At 32.7% G+C, this 24282-nt stretch overlaps 1 protein-coding gene across 8 annotated transcripts in view; it reads right to left on the reverse strand.

The window, feature by feature from the left end:
• Positions 1-24282, reverse strand: part of LOC117227422 (uncharacterized) — a 278167-nt gene that overhangs the window by 105991 nt on the left and 147894 nt on the right. For all 8 annotated transcript variants that reach the window (XM_033482653.2, XM_033482673.2, XM_033482663.2 and 5 more), the window contains one exon: positions 6151-6371. In XM_033482653.2, the coding sequence (XP_033338544.2) occupies positions 6151-6371 (221 nt within the window). The remainder of the gene's footprint in view (positions 1-6150; positions 6372-24282) is intronic.

Genomic DNA, 24282 nt, shown 5'->3' on the forward strand with positions numbered 1-24282 from the left:
TATAATATAATATAATATAATATAATATAATATAATATAATATAATATAATATAATATAATATAATATAATATAATATAATATAATATAATATAATATAATATAATATAATATAATAATTATATTATATTATAAAATAAATAAATGTTATATTATATTATATTATATTAAAAAATATTGTATTATTAAATTGTCTATTTTTGTTTACAAATTCAGAAAAAATTGGGAAGAATTTTCCTTCTTTTTCATATTAATATTCTTCTCTTGTCTCTACTATACCTAATTATTAGCTCGCGGAGTTTTATATAAAATAAAAATCGCCTGCATCGATTGAAAAAAAATAGAAACTAACTGTTCAATAGAATAAAAATGATACATTGTCGCTTTCAAATTCCTCCAATCTTTTTACCATTTTAAATTGCATTCGCCCAATTTTGCCATACTCCGTTTAAATATAATCTCTTTTTACTTGTTTTGCGAAAAGATAATTTTCGTCAGCCGCTGTACCAAAAATGCGAGAACGATGGATAAAAGTCGTGTCCAACTCTTGTTCTTCGTAATCTCCTAAAAAGGAACCGCTGATACCGATACACGTGCTCCACCAGAAATACCGAAAGTTTTAAAGTTATGGTAGAACTATACGTATGTGCATGACAACCGTTGGGCTATCATGGTACGGAAAGCGTGTCCGGACGTATGTTTATGTTTATGCGATCTTCGTACGGTCTTAAGATGAGTGGAATACGCTTCCGCAGTTGATGCTCTTACTTTTATAGCATCCTGCATTCGTGCCACTTCAATGGAAGATATTCTGTTCCTATTGAATCGAGTGGCAGCGAATCCTCTCTCAGTGGAATTTATTACCGATTTAGGACGTCATCGATCGGCTCATGTTTCTACAATTTCGATCTAATTTTATTCAGCTTAATTTTTTCTCTTGTCGTACGATATACAGGGTGTTCGTGCAATATGCTGGACAGCATTTGTTTCGCAAGCAACAAATATACAGGGTGTCCCAAAATTATTGTACAAGCAGCAAATGGTTCTTGAGATTATTTGAAGCAACTTTTTCCTTAGCGAAAATGTTCTACGAGGCTTCGTTTACGAGTTATTAACGAAAACCGCTGACCAATGAGAGATCGTGGATGGCTGACGCCCCGCCTTCGCGGCCACTGCCGCTGCGTAGCACGGCCGGCGCGATGCGGCATTGGCCGCAAGGGCGGAGCGCCGGCCGCACTCGCGCTGCGATTGGTCAGTGTTTTTCGTTAATATCTCGTAAACGAAGCCGCGGATTGCATTTTCGCTAAGGAAAAAGTTGCTTCAAATGATCTCAGGAATCCGTCATTTCTCGCTTGTGCAATAATTTGTATGATAAATTTGAAAATGGAGGAGCTTTTACATTACTGTAAAACTTAAACTGTAATGTAATGTAATGTAATGTAATGTAATGTAATGTAATGTAATGTAATATGTAATGTAATGTAATATGTAATGTAATGTAATATGTAATGCAATGTAATATGTAATGTAATGTAATGCAATGCAATGTAATATAATATAATAATACAATATAATAAAACGTCCTATTTTCCGTCATTGAACTGTAAAGCTTCATGGATTTATGATACTTACACAATTTTATTGTTATTCTATTGTAGTCGTAATAAACTTTCTAATTAATAAATTCAATATCTCATCCCGGCTTTCATAAAACAATCTACGAAAATTTGGATTTACATAAAATTTCGTGATCGCGCATTTCTCTCTCTCTCTCTCTCTCTCTCTCTCGCTCGTATCAAAGCTGTGAATTACAATTAAACATAAACGAAACAAATTGAACTGATACGTATTTATGCGACGGTTATTCGTTTCAATACGATCCCGATTGCTTTGCAACGTTGCGCACGATGGTTTGATGCGTACGATACGTACACGAACGTCAGTTTCAAATATAAATGTATCGAGAGCATGTCGAGCATGATTCAGTACTGTCCCTAATTGCGAGAATCGGCTCGCGTAGGAACACGAGCGGGCGTCGCGGCGCCCGGCGCAAAACAGCGACAGATGTTCCCGCGGCTACGTGTATTTTTAATTGCATAGTTTCTCGTTCGTGACGCTACAGGTGTGCGTGGTTCGTGGATCTCGACTGGGGCCAACTGTCACGAGCCAAGTAAAAATGCTCCCGGGAGTGAAACGTACCATTTCTCTCTGCTTCATCGCTCTTACAAGACACTTTGTCCCGTTCTTAGAAAGCCTTTGTCACGGTTCCCGGGAACACGATATTTCCTGGAGCAATTTGCACGGGGGAAAAAATATTTGTTTCTATATTACATTGTGTTTGTACAATATTGTGATCGATGCTCGAGTAGCATTTTCAGTCGTTATGCCGGTGCGAAGGTACGACGTTAGGTGTGTTTTATGGTGAGAAAAACACGTTCGTGTGAAAGCATGAGACACTTCTGTTATTCGAATCTATTTAAAACGTTGAAAATAAGTAGCTCGTGAACAACGCTTTTTCGGGGAAAATGTTAAATGCACAAAAGTTACTCGATTTAAAGAGGAGATACAACTGTTTTTTTATTTAATATTTTTTTTATCGCTTCGAAAGTTATTTGGAGAGTATTTATGCTCATCCTGCAGAACAAAGAAAAATAGAGAATTTTCATAAATAAACAAATTGTTCATTTGATTAAATATCCCTGTAAAATAAGATCCGGTTAAAACATGTTTCATGCAAAAGTTTGTTCTCTTTTCGCGCGGAATAAAATTCTGTAAATAATAATGTGAATAGTAAATAATATAATAATAATAAGAAATAAAAATAATATAATAATAATGAATGAAATTCTGTAAATAATGATGTGAATAGTAAATAATATAATAACAATAAATAAATAATAATGAATAAAATTCTGTAAATAATGATATGAATAGTAAATAATATAATAACAATAAATAAATAATAATAATATAATAATAATGAATAAAATTCTGTAAATAATGATGTGAATAGTAAATAATATAATAACAATAAGCTACCTGTAGCTTATGACGCAAAAAACGTCTGATCAAACTACGTAAAAAATACGTCAAAAAACATCAAACTATTCTCTAAGCGTCTTTGCAGCTGTATTTGTTATAAATCCTGTTACAAATTCATTAAATCGGTCTGATTAGGACAATGTGCTCGATAAGAAATCCTGCATTGAACAAAGTAACTATTGGGTTGGCAACTAAGTAATTGCCGACTTCAATTACAGATGTCTCTCACTCCCATTTTTATGATATCCGTAAATGTTATATTATAAAATTATTATTATTATTATTATTATATTATTTTTTATTATCCGTGAATGATAGCAACTGGACAAATTGAATGCAGCGGTCAAGGAAAAGCGACCAGAATTGGTCGATCGTAAAGGTGTCATTTTTCAGCAGGACAATGCTAGGCCGCACACGTCTTTGTCCACTCGGCAAAAATTCATGGATATTGGTTGGGAATTGATGTTACATCTTGTCTGTTGTCTGATCTCGCGTCATCGGATTACTACTTATTTCGATCCCTGGACAACTCCCTTCGTGGTAAAACTTTGAACGATGATGACGCTGTAAAATCTCACTTAACTCAGTTTTCGGCCGAAAAGGATCAGACTTTCTGCGAGCGTGGAATTTTCAAGTTGTCAGAGAGATGGCAGAAGGTCATCGAACAAAATGGTAAATACATTACGGATTAAACTTCGTTCCAAGTAAAAAGAAATTTTTTATTTCATTGAACAAATCGGCAATGACTTAGTTGCCAACCCAATGAAAAAGTATGTAAAACGAGCAGACTTTCCGCATTGCTGGTTTAATATCCCTACGAGAGAACGATTCTTCCGTGAACGATGAAAGACAGTAAGAAAGCGATGCCAGGTAAAAAAGAGCGTTTCATTATCGGAAGCACTCGTATACATAGCGTTTTAATAAAGCGAACTCGTAATTATTCGACTAGCTACGATGATACCGTTCATTTTCATCTTTTGCGTTCGTTGACGACCACGTTCCGCTTCGCATCGAAACAGCACAGTTTCGAACATACTTGGAATTGATTACCAAGACCCGAAGCGCCCCTACGCCTTAGACATTAATATTAAATGGAGTTTAATTGAATTTGCGGCCAGATGGAGAACCTTGAATGCATTTGCACAATTACAATTTCGTAGCCCCGCGATGCGAGTGCTTCGGCTTTGGTCCCATTGCTTCGGCATTATTGCTTCAAAGTGTAATCAATTGAACGCCACCGCGGCAGCTGAGCGGCGATGAAAATATTGCTCGTGATGTTCCGACTTTTTATACGTTGTTGTATTATTATATATATTATATTTTATACGTTATATTTATAATATATATTATTATTATATTATTATTAATTATTATATTACATTATATTGATATTAATTATTATATTGTGTTATATTATATACAATATATATTAACAATAATATTACATATACAATATATATTATTATTATATTATTAATTATTATATTATATTATATTGTATTGTATTATATATATTATGTTATATACATTATATTATATATTATTATTAATTATTATATTATATTGTATTATATATAATATATTATATTATATTATATATTATATATATATAATATTATACACATTATAGTATATATATCATATAAATATTATATATATATATATATGTATTATCAGAAATATTTTTCGAATAAATTAACACTCATCGCGTTAATTGATTATGAAATTCTCTTCGTACTTTTTTTTACACTAGTGTTTATACATACGCATAAAAACAATACAATATCGTCGAACGCGTTCACTAGCCATTTCGTCCTCGTCAACTGACATTTATAATTGGCACCGTTTCTCCGATGAACTGTATTCTCGTCGTACGATAAGTTCTCAAGTCTCCGGACAGCCGCAGTATAGTTGCCTAAACGAGCTGTGCTAACTGCAATGCATACTACCGTCATGCAACTTCCCTACAGTTGCCTACAAGTTTCCGAAGACTCTCGCGAAGTCAATTTACTCGATGACAATATTCGAATAACTTTGTTTTAAATGTGTCGTTTTAGCCATAATATCGCGAGAATGCTATATAACATTTTTGTCGAATTAATTACGTTTAATTGTCATTCCGGGATCATTCTTTTGTACGGATACACAATTAATGAATACAAACTGATTGCAATGGAGATATAACCTAAAGAATCATTTTATTTACTTTATTTTGAAAAGCGCATTTAATGTAATAATAATAATAATTATATAATAATTATTATATAATTATCGCTTAATATAATAATAATAATTATATAATAATTATTATATAATTATCGCTCAATATAATAATAATAATTATATAATAATTATTATATAATTATCGCTCAATATAATAATAATAATTATATAATAATTATTATATAATTATCGCTCAATATAATAATAATAATTATATAATAATTATTATTATATAATTATCACTTAGTGTAATAATAATAATAATTACATAATGATTATTATATAATTACTGCTTAATGTAATAATAATTATTATTATATAATTATCGCTTAATGTAATAATAATTATTATTATTATATAGTAATAATATTACATTAAATTCGCTTTTTAAGATAAAATATATAAAATGACTCTTTAGGCAAAGTGTCCGTACACTTTCTAAAACGTAATAATAACTTTTCTAAAAGCGGACAAAGCACTCTGTCCAATTTCAAAAAAGTTATCGCGCTTTAGAAGATATACGAACACTTTTGTAGCCCACTGTACATTCATAAAAAGCGAACCGAAAGGTTCCAGTTATGTTCGGCTTAGTTAACAAGATCTTCGGTACAAGCTCTGCCGTATAATTAGTGACTACTTTAACGAGTTCGCCAGTTAAAGCAACCTCGAAACCTGTACACGTCGAATCCACACTGTCGCAACCATGACTCGTCGATGTCTCATTAAACGACATTGAACGAAGGAACTGCGGCAATGCGCCGCTCCTTTGCGAAACCCGTCATTCGAGGCGCGGGAAATTATAGCGTACGGTCTGACGCAACCTATTGTTGCGCGGGGCCCGGTTATACAAGGATCTAAACGATCGAAAGAAACCGAATGAACTCACCGCGTTCCTGAGTGGCCATTGGACCGTCTTCCACTGCTCTCCTCGTCCTCGTCGTCTTCGTCGTCCCTCGAGGTCGCCAACGAGTGGGGAACAGAAGAGGGAGCACTGCTACCGGAATCGGGCCCTGGGCCCATCCTCGAACCGGAAGCACCGCTGCAGCCCGCCGAAGACGCCGACAGACCACCCCCTCCCTGGCCCTCCTCGTTCTCTGCGCGATCCACCTGCAAATGAAACGACGCGATCGTGTTAGAAAAATACTAATTATAATACTGATCAATTTATTTTTTGATGAGGGTGGCGAAAAATAGGGCCAAGGTTCTATGTGTTATAAAAATATAATTATATAATAATTATATCATATGTTATATTACACTATAAATAATAATAATATTATAATTATATGATATAATAATAATAGTACTACATATATTATTATGATATATTATACAATAATATTATATATAATATTATATATAATATTATTGTATAATAATATAATAATATAATATTATATATAATATTATTGTATAATAATATAATAATATAATGTAATGTAATGTAATGCAATGTAATTGTAATGTAATTGTAATGCACTATATTATAATATAATATAATATAATATAATATAATATAATATAATATAATATAATATAATATAATATAATATAATATAATATAATATAATATAATATAATATAATATAATATAATATAATATAATATAATATAATATAATATAATATAATATAATATAATATAACATAATATAATATAATATAATATAATATAATATAATATAATATAATATAATATAATATAATATAATATATATAATATAATAGGATCTCATTTCTTGTATCTGCGAATTCGCATACTTTCCATTTCTCTTCTATCACGCGGAAGTAGAATTTTCTATTTTCCAGTAATTGAATACTGTATCTTCCAGTAAATTTGTAAAAGAATACATATTTTAGTTTCTGATCTCGTATCCACCTTCAATAAAAGTGTTTCTAATCGACAATTATGTTTCGAAAGAAACTTCGGTTTCATACTAGGCAGCTTCACCCTAACTGTGTGCGACGAACTATGATACATGTAACGACTAAGCAGCAGAATATTACATTCTACTCCGTCGCGAACGTAGCATTTTTGTTTCACTTTTATTTCATCCCCGAAGTGGCTCGTAGAATTTCAGGCAATTCAACACCGCGGAGTTCAATTACGGCAAAGAAGCTTATTTTACGGATCGACTGACTTGAACGACTGCGTCCAGTATTACGGCGAGATCTTCCTTTCTATTTCTTTTTACGATTATACGGATGTCGTTCTTCGTCTGTATTTGGAAGACGAAGAGATTGAACTTGGAAAACTGGAATCTGCCGATTCGAAAAATTCGAGGACCGTTGCGCAAAATGGACCGTGTGACGTCGTAAACAAGATATGATAGTTCGAGCCTTGCGGCTCGTTTTTATGGTTGTCGACGATCGGTGACTATAAAAACGAGTCGCAAGACTCGAATAATGTAATTTCAAATTGTTTATTTCCGTTTACAAGCTGAGGGTCAATTAGGGAGAATTTACTACAATTAGAAACGCGTTTCATTAACTCTTTACCCTATAACCACGTCTGAGGGACGTGGTCAGATAAACGGACCAGAAATGACTATCACGTCTAAGAGACGTGGTCAAAAAATTGGGCCAGAAATTACAATCACGTCCGAGAGACGTGGTCAAAAATTCGAACTAGATATGATTATCACGTCTGAGAGACGTGGTCAAAAAATCGGGCTAGAAATGACTATCACGTCTGAGAGACGTGGTCAAAAATTCGGACCAGAAATGGTTATCATGTTTTAGAGACGTGGTAAAAAAATAGGGCCAGAAATTACTATCACGTCTGAGAGACGTGGTAAAAAATTCGGACCAGAAATGATTACCACGTCTGAGAGACCGTGTCAAAAATTCGGACCAGAAATGATTATCATGTCTCAGAGACGTGGTACAAGATTTGGGCCAGAAATTACAATCACGTCTGAGACACGTGGTCAAAAATTCGGACCAGAAATGATTATTACGTCTGAGGGACGAGGTCAAAAATTCGGACCAGAAATGATTATCACGTCTGAGAGACATGGTCAAAAAATCGGGCCAGAAATGACTATCACGTCTAAGAGACGTGGTCAAAAATACGTTTGTGTTACTTTAAAATTAATTAAATAGTTAAAATACTTAATTAAATCAGTCGCTCGTCAAGCAACGTCTTTAACTAATATCGCAAAAAAAGGTATGAATGGATTTTATAGCTACATTGTGAACTCTATCCAAATACTAAACTACTTGAGGAGCTTCAGGAAGATATTATAAAATTCCATCAAGACTTAATTCGCCGCACATTTCCCGCGCAGCAAGAAATATCGTCGTATTTTTCCGCGAAGTATCCCATAAAATACTGTTCCGCGAAACGCACTTCACATAAAGCCATACGTGGAGGAAATTCTTGCTAAATGTAAAAATAAACTGTTTATTCATTCCGTAACGTATGCGCACTGTGATTGTAACTGCGATGATTGATAGTTAAATACATAATAATTTTATTCTTTGCGAAATTCATAATTATTTCCAACACAACATAATTTGAAATATTTTCTTAAATAGCACATTATATTGAAATTGTTCCAAATAATTATTTTTAAACATTTTCCGAAAGTAAATTCTCGTAGTAAGAATTGAGATAAAAACGAGATCAAGCAATTTGTTATTCGTATCGTTAAAAATTGATAAGACAACATAACTGACTAAAACTAATTCAGCCGCTTTTAAATTAGCATTAATCTCTCGACTTCTTTAGAGATTTTCCCGCGTCAAAGGCTCTTCCTTCGAGGTTTAAAGTAAAAAAGAAACCTCGAGGTTCGAAGCTGACGTAACTTGTCGACAAATTACTATGTTTATGGCGTTTTCTGTTGACTTCAAACTAAGTTCACGCTTTGCAGGAGGCCGAGCAATTTTAATTAAAAAGACTTTCAGATTACTGGAAGCACAACATGGCTAACAATAAGTTAATGTCATTGCATTTCATTAGGCATCGTCGGCGAAGTCCTTTTTCGCTAGCACAGTTGGCCCAGCTTATAATGAGTCTCTCAAACGAGCTGCGAATTTTCCTGAATTTAGGCTTTAAAGAAATCTTACGAACTCTAAGATACTCATTATTAAGCCTAATTTTATATACAGATGATATTTTAAATTACTATCATTATTATTAATTATTATTATTATTTATTATTATTATTACTTATTATTTTCTATTATTATTTATTATTATTATTACTTATTATTTTTTATTATTATTTATTATTATCATTAATTATTATTGTTAGTATTTATTATTATTATTTTTTATTAGTATTTATTATCATTATTACTTATTATTTTATTATTAGTATTTATTATTATTATTACTTATTATTTTATTATTAGTATTTATTATCATTATTACTTATTGTTTTATTATTAGTATTTATTATTATTATTACTTATTATTTTATTATTAGTATTTATTATTAGTATTCATTATTATTATTAAATTATTATTTACTGTTTCAAATTTTTCCATAATGAAAGAACAAATTAAACGAAACTTATGAAAAATAGGACTTGGCTTATCGGTAGCTAGAAAAATTATTTTATATTCACAGTTGAAATAACTTCGAGTGCACAAATGATTCAATATATTATATATTATATTATTGAAACTAAATTAAAGGCCGGCGAGGTGTAAACGAATACCTATAACTTATTGGTATTTATTGCTAGCAATATCTTGAATATGCAAGAGATGCCGTGCAAACGATTGATTATTGAAGGTTAATTGACTTCATGTCAGCTGAACTGAATTCACTAAGAAGATTCCACAACCTTAGACATCTAATGCCAGATACTATGTCTCTAATGATCGATATTAAAGCCACACGCGTTTAAGGTTAATCTTGCGATTAATCCGATCGCATTTTCTGTCATTCTGCAATATTTTCGACGCCGTGTGCGAACCTGCTGCCATACGAAACGCAAGCTCGTGCAACACAAAACTAATGTTTTATACACGTGTGCGAAAACTAAATCGAATATCGCGATTGGAATTTATTGGTCGTATTAAAGCGCGAAGCAAATTAATGTCGCTTTGCCAACGTAAACGCATCTGCCGGTGTTCAAACATCATTCAGAGGCCAGTTTATCTGACAATAAGTGGAAACAATTAAATTGCTCTGCTCTATTGACCTAATTTCATCGGCTTTTAATCGAATGCCAATAACTTGAAATAACGCACGCCTCTATTAGTTTCCTATCACTGGCATGATCTACCGGAAATAATTAGTTTACTGTATTTACGCGCATTTTCGAAATGTTTATGGGAATCGGAAGATACGTTTCGAATGGTACACTTACTATTTGCCAGCCATTTCAGAGCAGGATATTAAATAACACTGCAATTTAATGAGCGAAACATCTGTATTTGTATATCTCACTTTCGGTAGGATTAAATAAATTGTTAATAGACTCTTTAGATTGTTTTAGTCTCTTTACGTCTCTTAAACGTGATAATTATTTCTGGTCCGATTATTTAACCACGTCTCTCATACGTGATAATTTTTGGCCCGATTTTTTGACCACGTCTCTCCGACGTGATAATCATTTCTGACCCGAAATAATATCAGTCCACGTCTCTCAGACGTGATTGTAGGGCAAAGGGTTAATGGAACGCGTTTTTAATTACAGTACATTATAAACAGAAATAGAAATTTGGGAATTGGAGACACGATTATTCGTTCCTTGCGACTCGTTTTGATTTATATCGATCGTCAATAACTATAAAAACGAGACGCAAAGCTCGAATAATAATATCTCCTCTTCCCAAATCGTCCATTTTCGTTGGCAAATAAATCTGAGCACGAATTAGGCAGAAATTACTGTATTCTCACTAATGACTTAATTTTAACACCTACTGACTTAGCAACATATTAAAGAAACAACAGCGGATCTTAATAATATTTTAGTTTCGAAATCTGCCATAGTACCAACCGTATGAAAATAATTCATCAGCAGACAAAATCGATGCGCTCGTATCGACGATCAAATCATGCAAAACGTCGCTTCTACTGGCCGGCAAACGGACATACACAAATCCGTCATCTATCAAACTGGCAGTACAATAAATTTTATGCGTGAAACCATGTTGCTATGAAACAAGATCGTGTTATATAACAAATCGTATGACAACCATGCGCGATTTATGGTCATCGTTCACGCGGCAGCACCAAATAAAGTTACGGACACTGTGCCTGTAATAGTTGCTGCTTCTATAATAACTTCACTTGTTCATCCGTGCAAAGTCTCCCTTGACGAGTCTAATTGACTAATTTCTCAATGTCATTTTCGTAAAATTGTCTATTTTACTTTTATTTTACTTAGACCTGGGTAAAAAATATTTTTAAAGATATTGTAAATGTTAATAGAATACGCTTGTTTGTTGTTATGTTGAGAATTTGGCAGCGAAAATTGTTAATTGAGGCGGTATTTACTTAAGATGTATTAGAAATTATTATTTGAAATAGTATGAGTGTCTCGAATAAAATATAAAATATATAAAAATAAATAAATATATATATAAATATATATTAATATCTCGCAATCTGGAAATGGTGTGTTCTTGAGGTCATTTGCAATAACTTTTTCCTTAGCGAAAATGTTCTATGAGGCTTCGTTTACGAGTTATTAACAGAAAACGCTGACCAATGAGAGGTGAGCAAGGCCGGCGCTCCGCCCTTGCGGCGAATACCGCGTCGCGCTGATTGTCTGATGCAGTGGCAGTGGTCGCGTGGGCGGGGCGTCAGCCGTATGCGATTTCTCATTGGTCAGCGTTTTTCGTTAATAACTCGCAAACGAAGCGTCGTAGAACATTTTCGCTAAGGAAAAAGTTGCTTCAAATGATCTCAGGAACCTCTCATTTCCGGATTGCGAGACATTTTTGGGACAACCTGTATATATGTATATGTATTATATCTCAAATGCCAACGCGAATATCAAGACATATTCGTTGTTACTAAGTACGCAAAATTTTGATGCAGATAATATTCAACAGTTTCATTTCACGCACAATAAAAAAATGTTTCTTTCAATTAAGTATTATTTTACAGGTTCATATTGTAAAATATATATGTCAAATACTATATATTTGAAATACATTTCTGAAATGAGTGAAGCATTTCATTTAATACAGAAATAAATGATTATTTTTTGAAAATGAGAGATAATGTTTGTAAATATTTCTATTTCTCAGCTTAAATATTTTTACCCAAGTCTATATATGTATAACAATAACAAATAGCTACTCCGTTTTGAAAATGTTTTCCTGGCTAACAAGATCGATGCTGCACAATTTTCTGCCAATTTTCTTAACCAAAATACTGCAGCTGCTTTCACACGTCTCTTGCAATATTTCGGTAAATGATGGACGTTTCCTTTTCATAATAAACTATATTATAACTTATTCCAACTTTTACAGCTGTTCGCGATACTTTTAGAATTTGATCATCTCGTTAGATTTTGTGTGTGTGTGTGTGTGCATAGAGTGGGGGGGGGGGGGGGGAGTAAAGAGCTTATAACAGATACCTTGATAATCCTACTGAACGTAGAGTAAATGTTTACCTTAGTGTAATCCTACTTTAACTACCCTTTCAGGCTTTTCACTCATTCCACATTAACTCTGTGATTCCGTTTCAAATCCTCCCAAAACGATATTCAATTCTCATCCTCGGTTACAATTTATTTTAAAAATTATATTCTGTTACGTGTGAGTGGAACAGAGTAATGGCGACGTAAGTTACATTTTCCTTATTTATTGTTCAGCGTTTCTTAGTTTATTGTTTTCCTAGTTTATTGTTCAGATAATTTATAGGGCCAAGTCAATTTATAATAATTTTATTATTAGTTATAATTGGAGTAGAATTAGTCAATTAGTCATAATTGGAGTAGAATTAGTCAATTAGTTATAATTGAAGTAGAACTAGTCAATTAGTAATAATTGGGGCAGAATTAATCAATTAGTTATAATTAGTGTAGAATTACAAAATATGAATGACAATAATAAATTAGCACGTAATAAGAGAAAGAAAATATACAAAAGAGGCAAGAAATGACTATACCAAAGAAAAGAATATAAAAACATATCTCACTTTTTCAAAATTCTGAACTATAATTCCCAGAGCTGCATTTCAATTGCATTGCATTTGAATTGCACTCCGGATTAAAGTAATTAACAATTGAATGAACTGGACGGTCTGAATTTTGTAATAATAACTTCTGTAATAAATCTAGCTTTATTGTCCCGATTTCTCATTTTCCGTTATTTCCTACATTTGTTAGTGAATAAATAGATTTTAACCCGTCATTCAGAACTCGCGACGCTTCTAGTCGGCTGTATCTCTCTCTCTCGGGTTGCGTTAATTAAAATAAAACATTTTCGTACGAGTAACCGATGTCGCGTCAGGTTGGTCCGCATATTATGATAATGTAATGAGTAAGTTGTTCCAGCCTCCGCAGCATCCTGATTTCGTACCAGGTTCATCTGTAAGTACGTTATCCAAGTAACCGGTAGCTCTCCGCGATTTCGCGTCGAGTTTGTTTGCGTTTCCCTACCAACCTTCCAATATACCACTCTGGATTCGCATCGGGTTCGCCCGTGCATCTACTAACAAATTGATTACCATTTTCCCGAGAAGTTGGCCCCTAGCAACGGGAACAAAGGAGATAAAAACGAGCAACGAAACGGACGGTTGTCCATTACTGTAATTGACTTAGGAACAGAGGTCGCAGATTTTAGAAACGAGGTTGAAGATAAAGTGTAGGATTTGAATTTATAATGCATACTACAATATTTTCACGCTTCGAACTTCACGAATGAAACGATCAAACGCGTTTCTAAGTAAAAATGATTAATTGTTAAGGTCTTCGCAGAATAAAGTTTCGTTGGGACATTTTCATATTTTTATAATATAGTATAATGTAATGTAATGTAATTGCAGTGTAATTGCAGTGTAAATGCAATGTAATTGCGGTGTAATTGCGATGTAACTGCAATGTAATTGCAATGTAACTGCAATGTAATTGCAATGCAATTGCGATGTAACTGCAATTTAATTGTAATATAATGTAATTGTAATGTAATGTGATGTAATTGTAATGTAATTGTAATGTAATGTAATGTAATATAATGCAATGTAATGTAATGTAATATAATACAATATATATAATGTAATATAATACAATATATATAATATAATATAATGTATATTGTACAATATAATTTCCAATTTATAAAAATAGGAAGAGATCATTTTGGAATATTATTTATCTGCCTTCATATTCTATACAAATTTTGGGAAAATTGTCATAAATTGCACATTACTTTCTGCTTTCTTAAAAAATAATTTCTCTACGGTAACTCGAGATTGTACAAGACTGTATTCGATCTTATCGATGTGCAAACGTTATTCAAAATCATGTTTCGTCATGGTGCTCTTAGACGATCGATAATATTTGCCAATAGGTCAGGCTTCTCAATATAGCTCTGTCAATAAACATGGACCATATGAATGGGCAATATTTATGAACAATATCGTCAATACAATGTACCGAAACGTTGCCAATATTATATTGATAATACGTATTGATCGTTTGAGGCTCTATTTACAGATCCGATGATGCTGACAGCTTCGAAATATTGACAACATACTGTGTGATACATTTCAATAAAGTCAGCTAACTATCTCTTCAAGTTACAAAATGCAAAAGACTTTAAGTTAGATCCTATTTCTACGATACAAAATAAAAGGGTATTTTCAATTCCATATTTATCTGACGAGGCATACAGAATTCGCACGGACACGACTGTTGTAGTTTGAAAACAATTAATCTTGTTATTAATTAAAAATCTTAATTTTCAAAAGTCAAGTTTACTTCATCGTGACGTCATTATCCATGTTAAAACTGCTTTCAGACGTTCGATACAGGTCGCAGAAATGTCTCGCAATTTGGAAATAGGGGTTCCTCAGGTCATTTGAAGTAACTTTTTCCTTTGCGAAAATGCAATCCGCGGCTTCGTTTACGAGTTATTGACGAAAAACACTGATCAATGAGAGGCGCGCTCGGTCTGGCGCTAGACGCTGGCGCTAGAGACGCTGACGCTAGACTCTGGCGCTAGGCTGGCGCCAGCCGCGCTCGCCTCTCATTAGCCACTGTTTTTCGTTAATAACTCGTAAACGAAGCCACGAATCGCATTTTCGCAAAGGAAAAAGTTACTTCAAATGACCTGAGGCACCCCTATTTCCGAATTGCGAGACATTTCAGCGACCTGTATCGAACGTCTGAAAGCACTCTTACCGTTTATTTTTCTGTTCATACAAATAAAAACAACAAGTTGAAGATGCTATGCATAGTTTTTATATTTTATTAATAGAGAAACTTTGGGCTACGCTTCCTGGTGGAAGGTTACACATCCGTGTCACGTGTGCTATGACATTGTAACATCGAGGTTTATGACACGGCAATCGTTATTGGATTTTAGAGACCAGGATGCTAGAGGCACATGTGTTTCGTTGAACGTGTGACATGATAAATTGTCTCTTGGCGTTCCGACTGCGTAGCTAATTTGTCGACAGCTGGCACACCGCATGCTGAAATAATCTTAAAATATGGCCAATTTCCATCGACAGTATCATCAACCCATCTAACGATTTTGGAAACGTATCTCTATAGTTGCTCGACAAATTGAAAGTACAATTCTATGTTATGTTCTGGAATTTTAATCCTATTTTATTTTTTGGTGTTTCCTTGTATAACTTCTGCACAGATTTTCTCGAGTATTTCTGTTAATGCGACAGAAGAATGTTTCCAACAAAAATTTATCGGTTTCAACTCGGCTACATGATAAAATATTGAATTTAAAAAGATCATTATTTTCTTAACAAAAAAAAGGGAGGAGACCCTAATTTCTCGTAAAAAATTTCTAATAAATGCAAATACGAAAGAAAAAGTGCTATAAATATTAATTTCCCTGTTCGAGATATACAAGGTGTCTCAAAATTATGATATTTCCGGAAAATGAGAAGTTCCTGAAGTCATTCGAAGCAACTTTTTCCTTTACAAAAATGTTCTCCGAGGCATCGTTTACGAGTTATTGAGGAAAAATAATGACCAATGAGGAGCGAGCTCGCCTGGCGCTAGGCGACCGAGCCAATGGGCGTAACTGAGCTTCGATCGCTCGTTGGCTCGGCCGCCTGGCGCCAGCCTAGTGCCAGCCGAGCTCGCCTCTCATTGGCCACCGTTCTTTCGTCAATAACTCGATAACGAAGCCTCGGAGAACATTTTTGTAAAGGAAAAAGTTGCTTCGAATGACCTCAGTAATCTCTACTTTCCCGCAAGTGCCATAATTTTGGGACACCCTGTATTTATTTATACGATGCTGTTAAATAACGCCATGAACAAAATGTTCTTTTTATCGATTAATGTTAGGACAAACACACACGTTTAATGTGCCGTGGATATTTTTCGATCCTACCACTAGTATGCTAGGGTTAACGATCGACAAGGAGACCGAGTTCGAAAGATGGCTGCCTGTTTTCTCGGGTCGGTTCGATCGACTGTGACTAGCTCTGCAGATAGAACGTAAACATCGAGGTGGCGCAGAACGTGACAACCACCTAAGGAAAGCGAGCACTGCACGAGTGTCATGTATTTGATTTCCTTGCTACTGTTGTTTCTGATAGCAACCGCATGTGGCACGGTTCTCAAGCATGCAAAATTTCAGAACACTTGATGATGGTGTATTCGAAGTTACCCTAGAATTATCTTAATCGACCAACGCGCAGCGTTGGATCTGCGGTTGTAAGACGTAAATATTGATCTGAAATAATTATTCTATTGTATTCTTTTTTAGACGAATATTCTATTCGAATAACAACTATTTGTTATTCGTAACAAATTATTCTGTATTATATTATTATATTATATTATTATATTATATATTATATTCTATATTATATTCTTATATTATATTATTATATTATTATATTATATATTATATTCTATATTATATTATTATATTATATATATTATATTCTTATATTATATTATATATCATATTATTATATTCTTATATTATATTATTATTTTATATATGATATTATTATATTCTATATACTATATTCATATATTATATTCTAATATTATATTCTTATATTATATATTATATAATGTATAATTCACACTAGCCATAAACACGACTAACATATTCCATTGTTTTACAATGACAAGATCGAATGTATTTAAACTTCGCTCGATTTCCACCACAATACATGGTCGAATAAAAAGGCTTCGAAATCTCTCATAAAAACGTTTCTACAATATCAGAAATTGTAAAAGGGAAAATAAAAGATCCGTCGTTGTGATTGATTTGGTAGTTCCAACGTTAATGGCGAGGCACGATGAGCAGGTAGGTATTGTGTTCGTGTAAGAGCGCACGAGAGAAAAAAAGTGTTCCCATCGTTGTATTTTTAACGATCTACAGGTAACAATGTGCACAACAACGATTGGAATCATTATATTTCTATGAATTGCGGGGAAACTTACTTAACGGCAAACATGTAAACAACAGAGCGCTCACTTATCGATTGTCCGTAAACAGGTGTGCACATGCATACCTTTGTGTCTGTCAATATGCGTTTCGTTAGTTAACGAACCGGCTGGCCGAGTTTCGCGCGCGTACACACGTAGAATGGAATTTTTTAGTTCAACGAATCAAGAAGACAAATTCACGAATAACCTTGCTACCTTATCGTTGTTTCACATTTTTTTATGGCAGCGAAAAGTAAAGGATCAAGAGGTAACTGAAATTACAATGCATAACTAGATTATTATGATACTTATATATTATTATTATTATTATATATAATATAATATAATATAATATAATAATAATATATAATAATATATAATATAATATAATATAATAATAATATATAATAATATATAATATAATATAATAATAATATATAATAATATATAATATAATATAATAATAATATAAAATTAAGTCAAATATCTATTAAATTAATTTATCAAATTGAAACATTTAAAAGGAAAGACAAAAAGTCAACATACGACGACATCCAAATAAATAAAACATCGCTTAACTGTATATTGCTTCATGGTTTTAAAGATTGCATTACTTCGTGAAATATGCGGAGACTGTATGCTAGTTTTCAGATAAAAGATCGCGCAATAAAAAAAAGAACGTCGGCAGTAAAAAGTTTTCGGTATTCGCTTATTCCGGGTTTCGCAGGTTTATGCGTCATTTAACTGCAACGCGGCGGAAAAAGTAAAATGTTCGCGCTGACTCGACGTGATTATCATAGTAGGTCTGGTATTTTCATTACGATTCACATTTGGTACCGTCGTCGTGGCGAGAATTTTGTCGATGCGTGCATAAAAAAGTAAGACAATGTACACAATTTTTCCAAACTTAAAAGACCCTTACTGCAAGCAATCAGATTATGATTTTGAAACTGTGAGTTTGCGACTAATTCGTCGAAATAAATATTGCATTATAATAATTATATATACATTATTATAATATATATTATATATGTTTTTTGATATTATATTGCGTTGACAGGAAAGTAATTTCGGTATTTCAATATATAATCAAAGGACAATATATATATATATATATATATATATATATATATATATATATATATATATATATATATATATCAAAGGACAATTGAACATGTTTTTGATATTATATTATATATAATATATATATAATATATATATATAATATTATATGTATATAATATTATATATAATATAATATAATATCAAAAACATGTTCAATTGTCCTTTGATTAGCGAATGAACGTGTCTCGTATAACGCACGGAGCGTAAAAGACGTGCAGAAGACGTGAATTGTGCGAGCTCTCGTCGTCACCGATGCTTCAAGAACAGAAAACGCCGATTCACGTCTCCGGCATAGTATAACGTGTTAATTGTTTTACTATCATCGGAACAGCGTCGCGCATTTTCTTGGCAGCTGTCGGGCTTTTGCATGGATAATTATGGCTTTTAATACGTCGTCTGAAAATTCCAACGCTCAAAGGATTCATGGTCTCAAAGTGGATTGGTTAAGGAAGGTGAAATTAAAAAAATTACAATTCATCGGAATGATTGTTCGATTGTAGGGTAAGACATTGTTCATTTAATAATAATTGTTCCAGCCTATTGAGTGTTATGAATTAGGTAAATTTTCCCTAATTGACGCTCGAATTGTACAGAGAAATGGGCAATTTGGGAAGAGGAGATACGATTATTCGAGTCTTGCGGAATTTTTTTATAGTTACCGGTTTCAGCAACTATAAAAACATTATAGAATACTATAAGTTTAATATTAGAATTAAGATTAATATTAAATAGATTATAAAACTCTATAAAACATTGCAAATTACATTAACAATATTAAAATTAATTACGTCAATTGATTAGATTAATAGTATTAAAATTGATTGCATTAATAATATTAAAATTGATGACATTATAATATTAAAATTAATTACATTAATAATATTAAAAATGATTGCATTAATAATATTAAAATTGATTGCATTAATAATATTAATATTGATTACATTAATAATATCAAAATTAATCACAGTGCTTGATTACATTATTAACTGACGAAAATTGATATAATTAATTCTCAATAAATTATAAAATACCACACAATTTTGAAATTTCAAATGAATTATATCACAAATAATCCAAAATAATATGAATTCAATATGCAGAATTGTGAATTTCATTTGAACAAGAAATTGAATATGATTAATAATATAACCTATAACCTTGACAATCTAAGAAACGCATTTAACATAACACCTATACAAATGCACACATACATACACGAAAATTTCTTCTGACAAATAATATGAAAATAATAATAATAATAATAAAATAATATGAAAAAGAAAGTTCACCGTTGAATTATTTCGTAGCACAGAAACGATCGTGCGCGTAACAGAGAGAGAGAGAGAGAGAGAGAGAGAGAGAGAGAGAGGGAGAGAGAGAGAGAGAGAGAGAGATGAGCTGCGTCAAGAGTCGTGTAATTATGGAAATGCTTATGGTTCGCAATCACGAGTAACCCTGGCTCGTATTACAGATCGATAGTCGCCAATCAGAAAGTTTAATCAGGCAGCTGAACATGTGTGACTACCGGAACTAGAACACATCCCGGAAACTAGATCACAGTCACCTTATTAACTGCTTCGTCACAGGGCACGTGCTGTTATCGGGGTATCATTCAACCCCCGCCGAAACTAACTACCGGAATCGATTGATGCGGCGAAGTCTTCACCCCGATGCCTCGAAGAAGAGCTTCGGTCCACTCGTGCTACCCTATTTTCATCCCGTGAACAGTATAACTTGTTAACCCTTAGCACTCCGGACCATTCTGAACGTTGGCTACCAGCTACTCAGCGCCACTTTTCGGCAGAAACGGGCATTTACAGACCCTCGTATTGTTTAGTATGGTTTTGGAACGAACTAACATATTATAATGACTATAAATTCAATTGTAGTGAATTTTTAATAAAAGAAAGAATGTCGAATTATCTGAAAAGAATCCATCAATGTTCGCAAACCGAACGTACGATGAGACTATTTACGATTTTCAGAGAGAATATTTCCAAAGGGGATATTTCCACGCTGTTTCAAGGTGTGGAAGAAGTTGCTGCGGTCACCTAAAAAATTTTACGAGTGTACTACGTCTTATTCGGAGACTTCAATTCGCCACGGATGAAGTCGTAAAAGACAAAGAGCGGAAGAATCCTTGCATTCGACGTAAATACCAGTTTATTGCCGTTAGTCGTCTCTTTGGTTTCCTAGAGGAAGATGGCACTCAGTAGCACCAAGGCTATCTCTATAGTATCTGAAAGAAATTCATATATTTCTGTTTTTTCCTTTTTACCACGAAATGAGTTATTCACGATTGTTGATAGAAACTGCTATAGCATTTGGCAAGCGTGTGCAAATTAATTAATTAGAGATTTTAATAAGAATAGAAGACAAAATATATATACAGGATGTCCCAAAAATGTCTCGCAATCCGAAAGTGGCGGGTTCCTCGGGTCATTCGAAGCAACTTTTTCCTTTACAAAAATTTTCTGCGAGGCACCGTTAACGAGTTATTAACGAAAAACAGTGACCAATGAGAGGCGAGCTCAGCTGGCGCGAGGCGACCGAGCCAATGAGCGGAACTGGGCTTCGTGCGCTGGTTGGCTGGGCTGCCTCGCGTCAGCCGTACTCGATTCTTATTGGTCACTGCTTTTTCGTTAATAACTCGTTAACGGTGCCTCGGAGAAAATTTTTGTAAAGGAAGAAGTTGCTTCAAATGATCTGAGGAACCCGCCATTTCCGGATTGCGACACATTTTTGGGGCACCCTGTATATATATTGTATGAAAGATATATAAATATAAATATATTATATAATAAAAATATATATATATTGTGTGAAAGATATATAAATATAAATATATAATACAATATAGTATATAATATATTATATACTATATAATATATAATACTATATATTAATATTATTTATATTATACATATATTATATCAATACCATTTATATTATACAATATATTATAGTAATATTATTTACATTATATATATTATATTAAACGAGTTTGTAATGCCTACGATTAGACTTCGTAGATAGACAACAAGAATGCAAAAATAAAAAATGGAGATAATTTTTATCTTCATTACTTTATTCTTGAAACGAAACAATTAAACGAAACTATATAATATAAATGTAGTTATCCTAATAAAGAAGTTGAGAAGAGTATGCTATATTATTTTTATATGTACTTAAAATATATCTTTAAAATGCTTATACACAGAATAGAAATGAGTAACGTAGAGTCACTAATTCCTTTTCATACTTCTCATTTTCGCTATAACTTCTCAATGATACATTTGCACAACGTTCATGCAACAATTAATTCCTCGGTGAATACCCGGTGTGTAAATGTCACTGTGCCACGGAATGCTGCAGATTACCACCGAAACGAATGATACCGAATTATGGGAACTATAAACACGCCGCAGAGGAAAATTACAAATCTGTATCGCACGCTCTTAGTAGCAGACGCTAACGTTGACGATGGTCTCTGATTGCACATTCTTGTTCTAACCAGAACGAGGACATTTCGCCGCGCGCGCTAGTTTACACGCGCTTCATTATTACACGTGCTAACTAACCGCCGTTTTCCGACCAATCGCGTGTATGCAATTACCGGATAACTGTGAGTTTTGGGAAAGCTTGAAACCGTGATCTACCAATTTGAAACGACTACGATATATGAAAAATATTGAAATATTGAAATATGGAAATATTGAAATATTGAAATATTGAAATATGGAAATATTGAAATATTGAAATATTGAATTATTGAAATATTGAAATAGTGAAATACTGAAATATTGAAATATTGCAATATTGAAATATGAAAATATTGAAATATGGAAATAGTGAAATAGTGAAATATTGAAATATTGAAATATTGCAATATTAAAATATTGAAATATTGCCATATTGAAATATTGAAATATTGCAATAGTGAAGAGTGTTCTAATATTGAAATATTGTAATATTCAAATGTTGAAATATTGCAATATTTAAATATTTAAATATTGCAATATTTAAATGTTCCAATATTGAAATATTGAAATATTATAGTATTAAAATATTGAAATATTGAAATGTCGAAATATTGAAATATTGAAATATTGCAATATTGAAATATTAAAATATTGCAATATTGAAATATCCAAATATTGAAATATTGATATTTTGAAATATCCAAATATTGAAATATTGATATTTTGAATATTGAAATAGTGAAATAGTGAAATAGTGAAATATTGAAATATTGAAATATTGAAATATTGCAATATTGCAATAGTGAAATGGCCCATGAAATTGACATAAAGAGCCTCAGTGAACCGATCAGTAATTGAAATTAAAATCGAGAGAACGATCATCTCAACGATGTCGAGAATTGTTCAACTAGATCCATCATTAATAATTAATGAATTCGGAGAATAATCGCTAAACAACGGGAACACGCGGATAGAAACGAATTCGAAGGTACGATGACAGTTTATCGGATCATCCTGAACGGCGATCAATTTTCTTCGACGTCGAGCAAATCCTCTTTGCTTGGACGCACGAGACTTCGGTGTTATCTTTCTAAATATTACAAGTCCGCGGGGAATCGATCAGCCGCAGACTATTGATGCGAACGGTAAAACTTGGCGAGAGATGAGCGGCAAACAAATATTAAACCACGTTACGACAGAAACGATACGTGGCCCGATTGAGACAGCGAAAGTCAAACGGAAGTTTTGCGGCTTTCCCCTGTTCTCATACGGATCCCTGTATACAGGGTGTACCTGAAAGTTATGTAGTAGCGGGCACTAAGTGATTCTTCATTAAAAAGCATGACAAAAATATAAAATAACTTTTTTTTATTTGAATAACTCTTTCGAGAAAATCGAGATTGAATACTCGCTGCGTGCGTACGTGATTGAGCCACTCTTATTACGAAATTAAGCTTTTCTTGCGTAAAATGTACAAATCAATATTTCGTTCCATTCTTGATATATCCTGGGAATTGTATTGCGATATCTCAAAAATTGGCGAAATTCCAGCAAATTTTGTATGGACGTGCGAGGTCCAAATTACAATGTAATGTAATTGTAATACATTAGAATGTAGTGTAATTGTAATACATTACAATGTAATATAATTGTAATGTAATTGTAATGTTATTGTGATGTAATTGTAATGTTATTGTGATGTAATTGTAATGTAATTGTAATATAATTGTAATATATTACAATATAAAGTAATTGTAATGTAATTGTAATATAATTGTAATATATTACAATATAAAGTAATTGTAATGTAATTGTAATATATTACAATGTAATGTAATTGTAATACGTTACAAAGTA

This window comes from Megalopta genalis, chromosome 16 (assembly GCF_051020955.1).
Source record: "Megalopta genalis isolate 19385.01 chromosome 16, iyMegGena1_principal, whole genome shotgun sequence".
Taxonomy (NCBI): domain Eukaryota; kingdom Metazoa; phylum Arthropoda; class Insecta; order Hymenoptera; family Halictidae; genus Megalopta; species Megalopta genalis.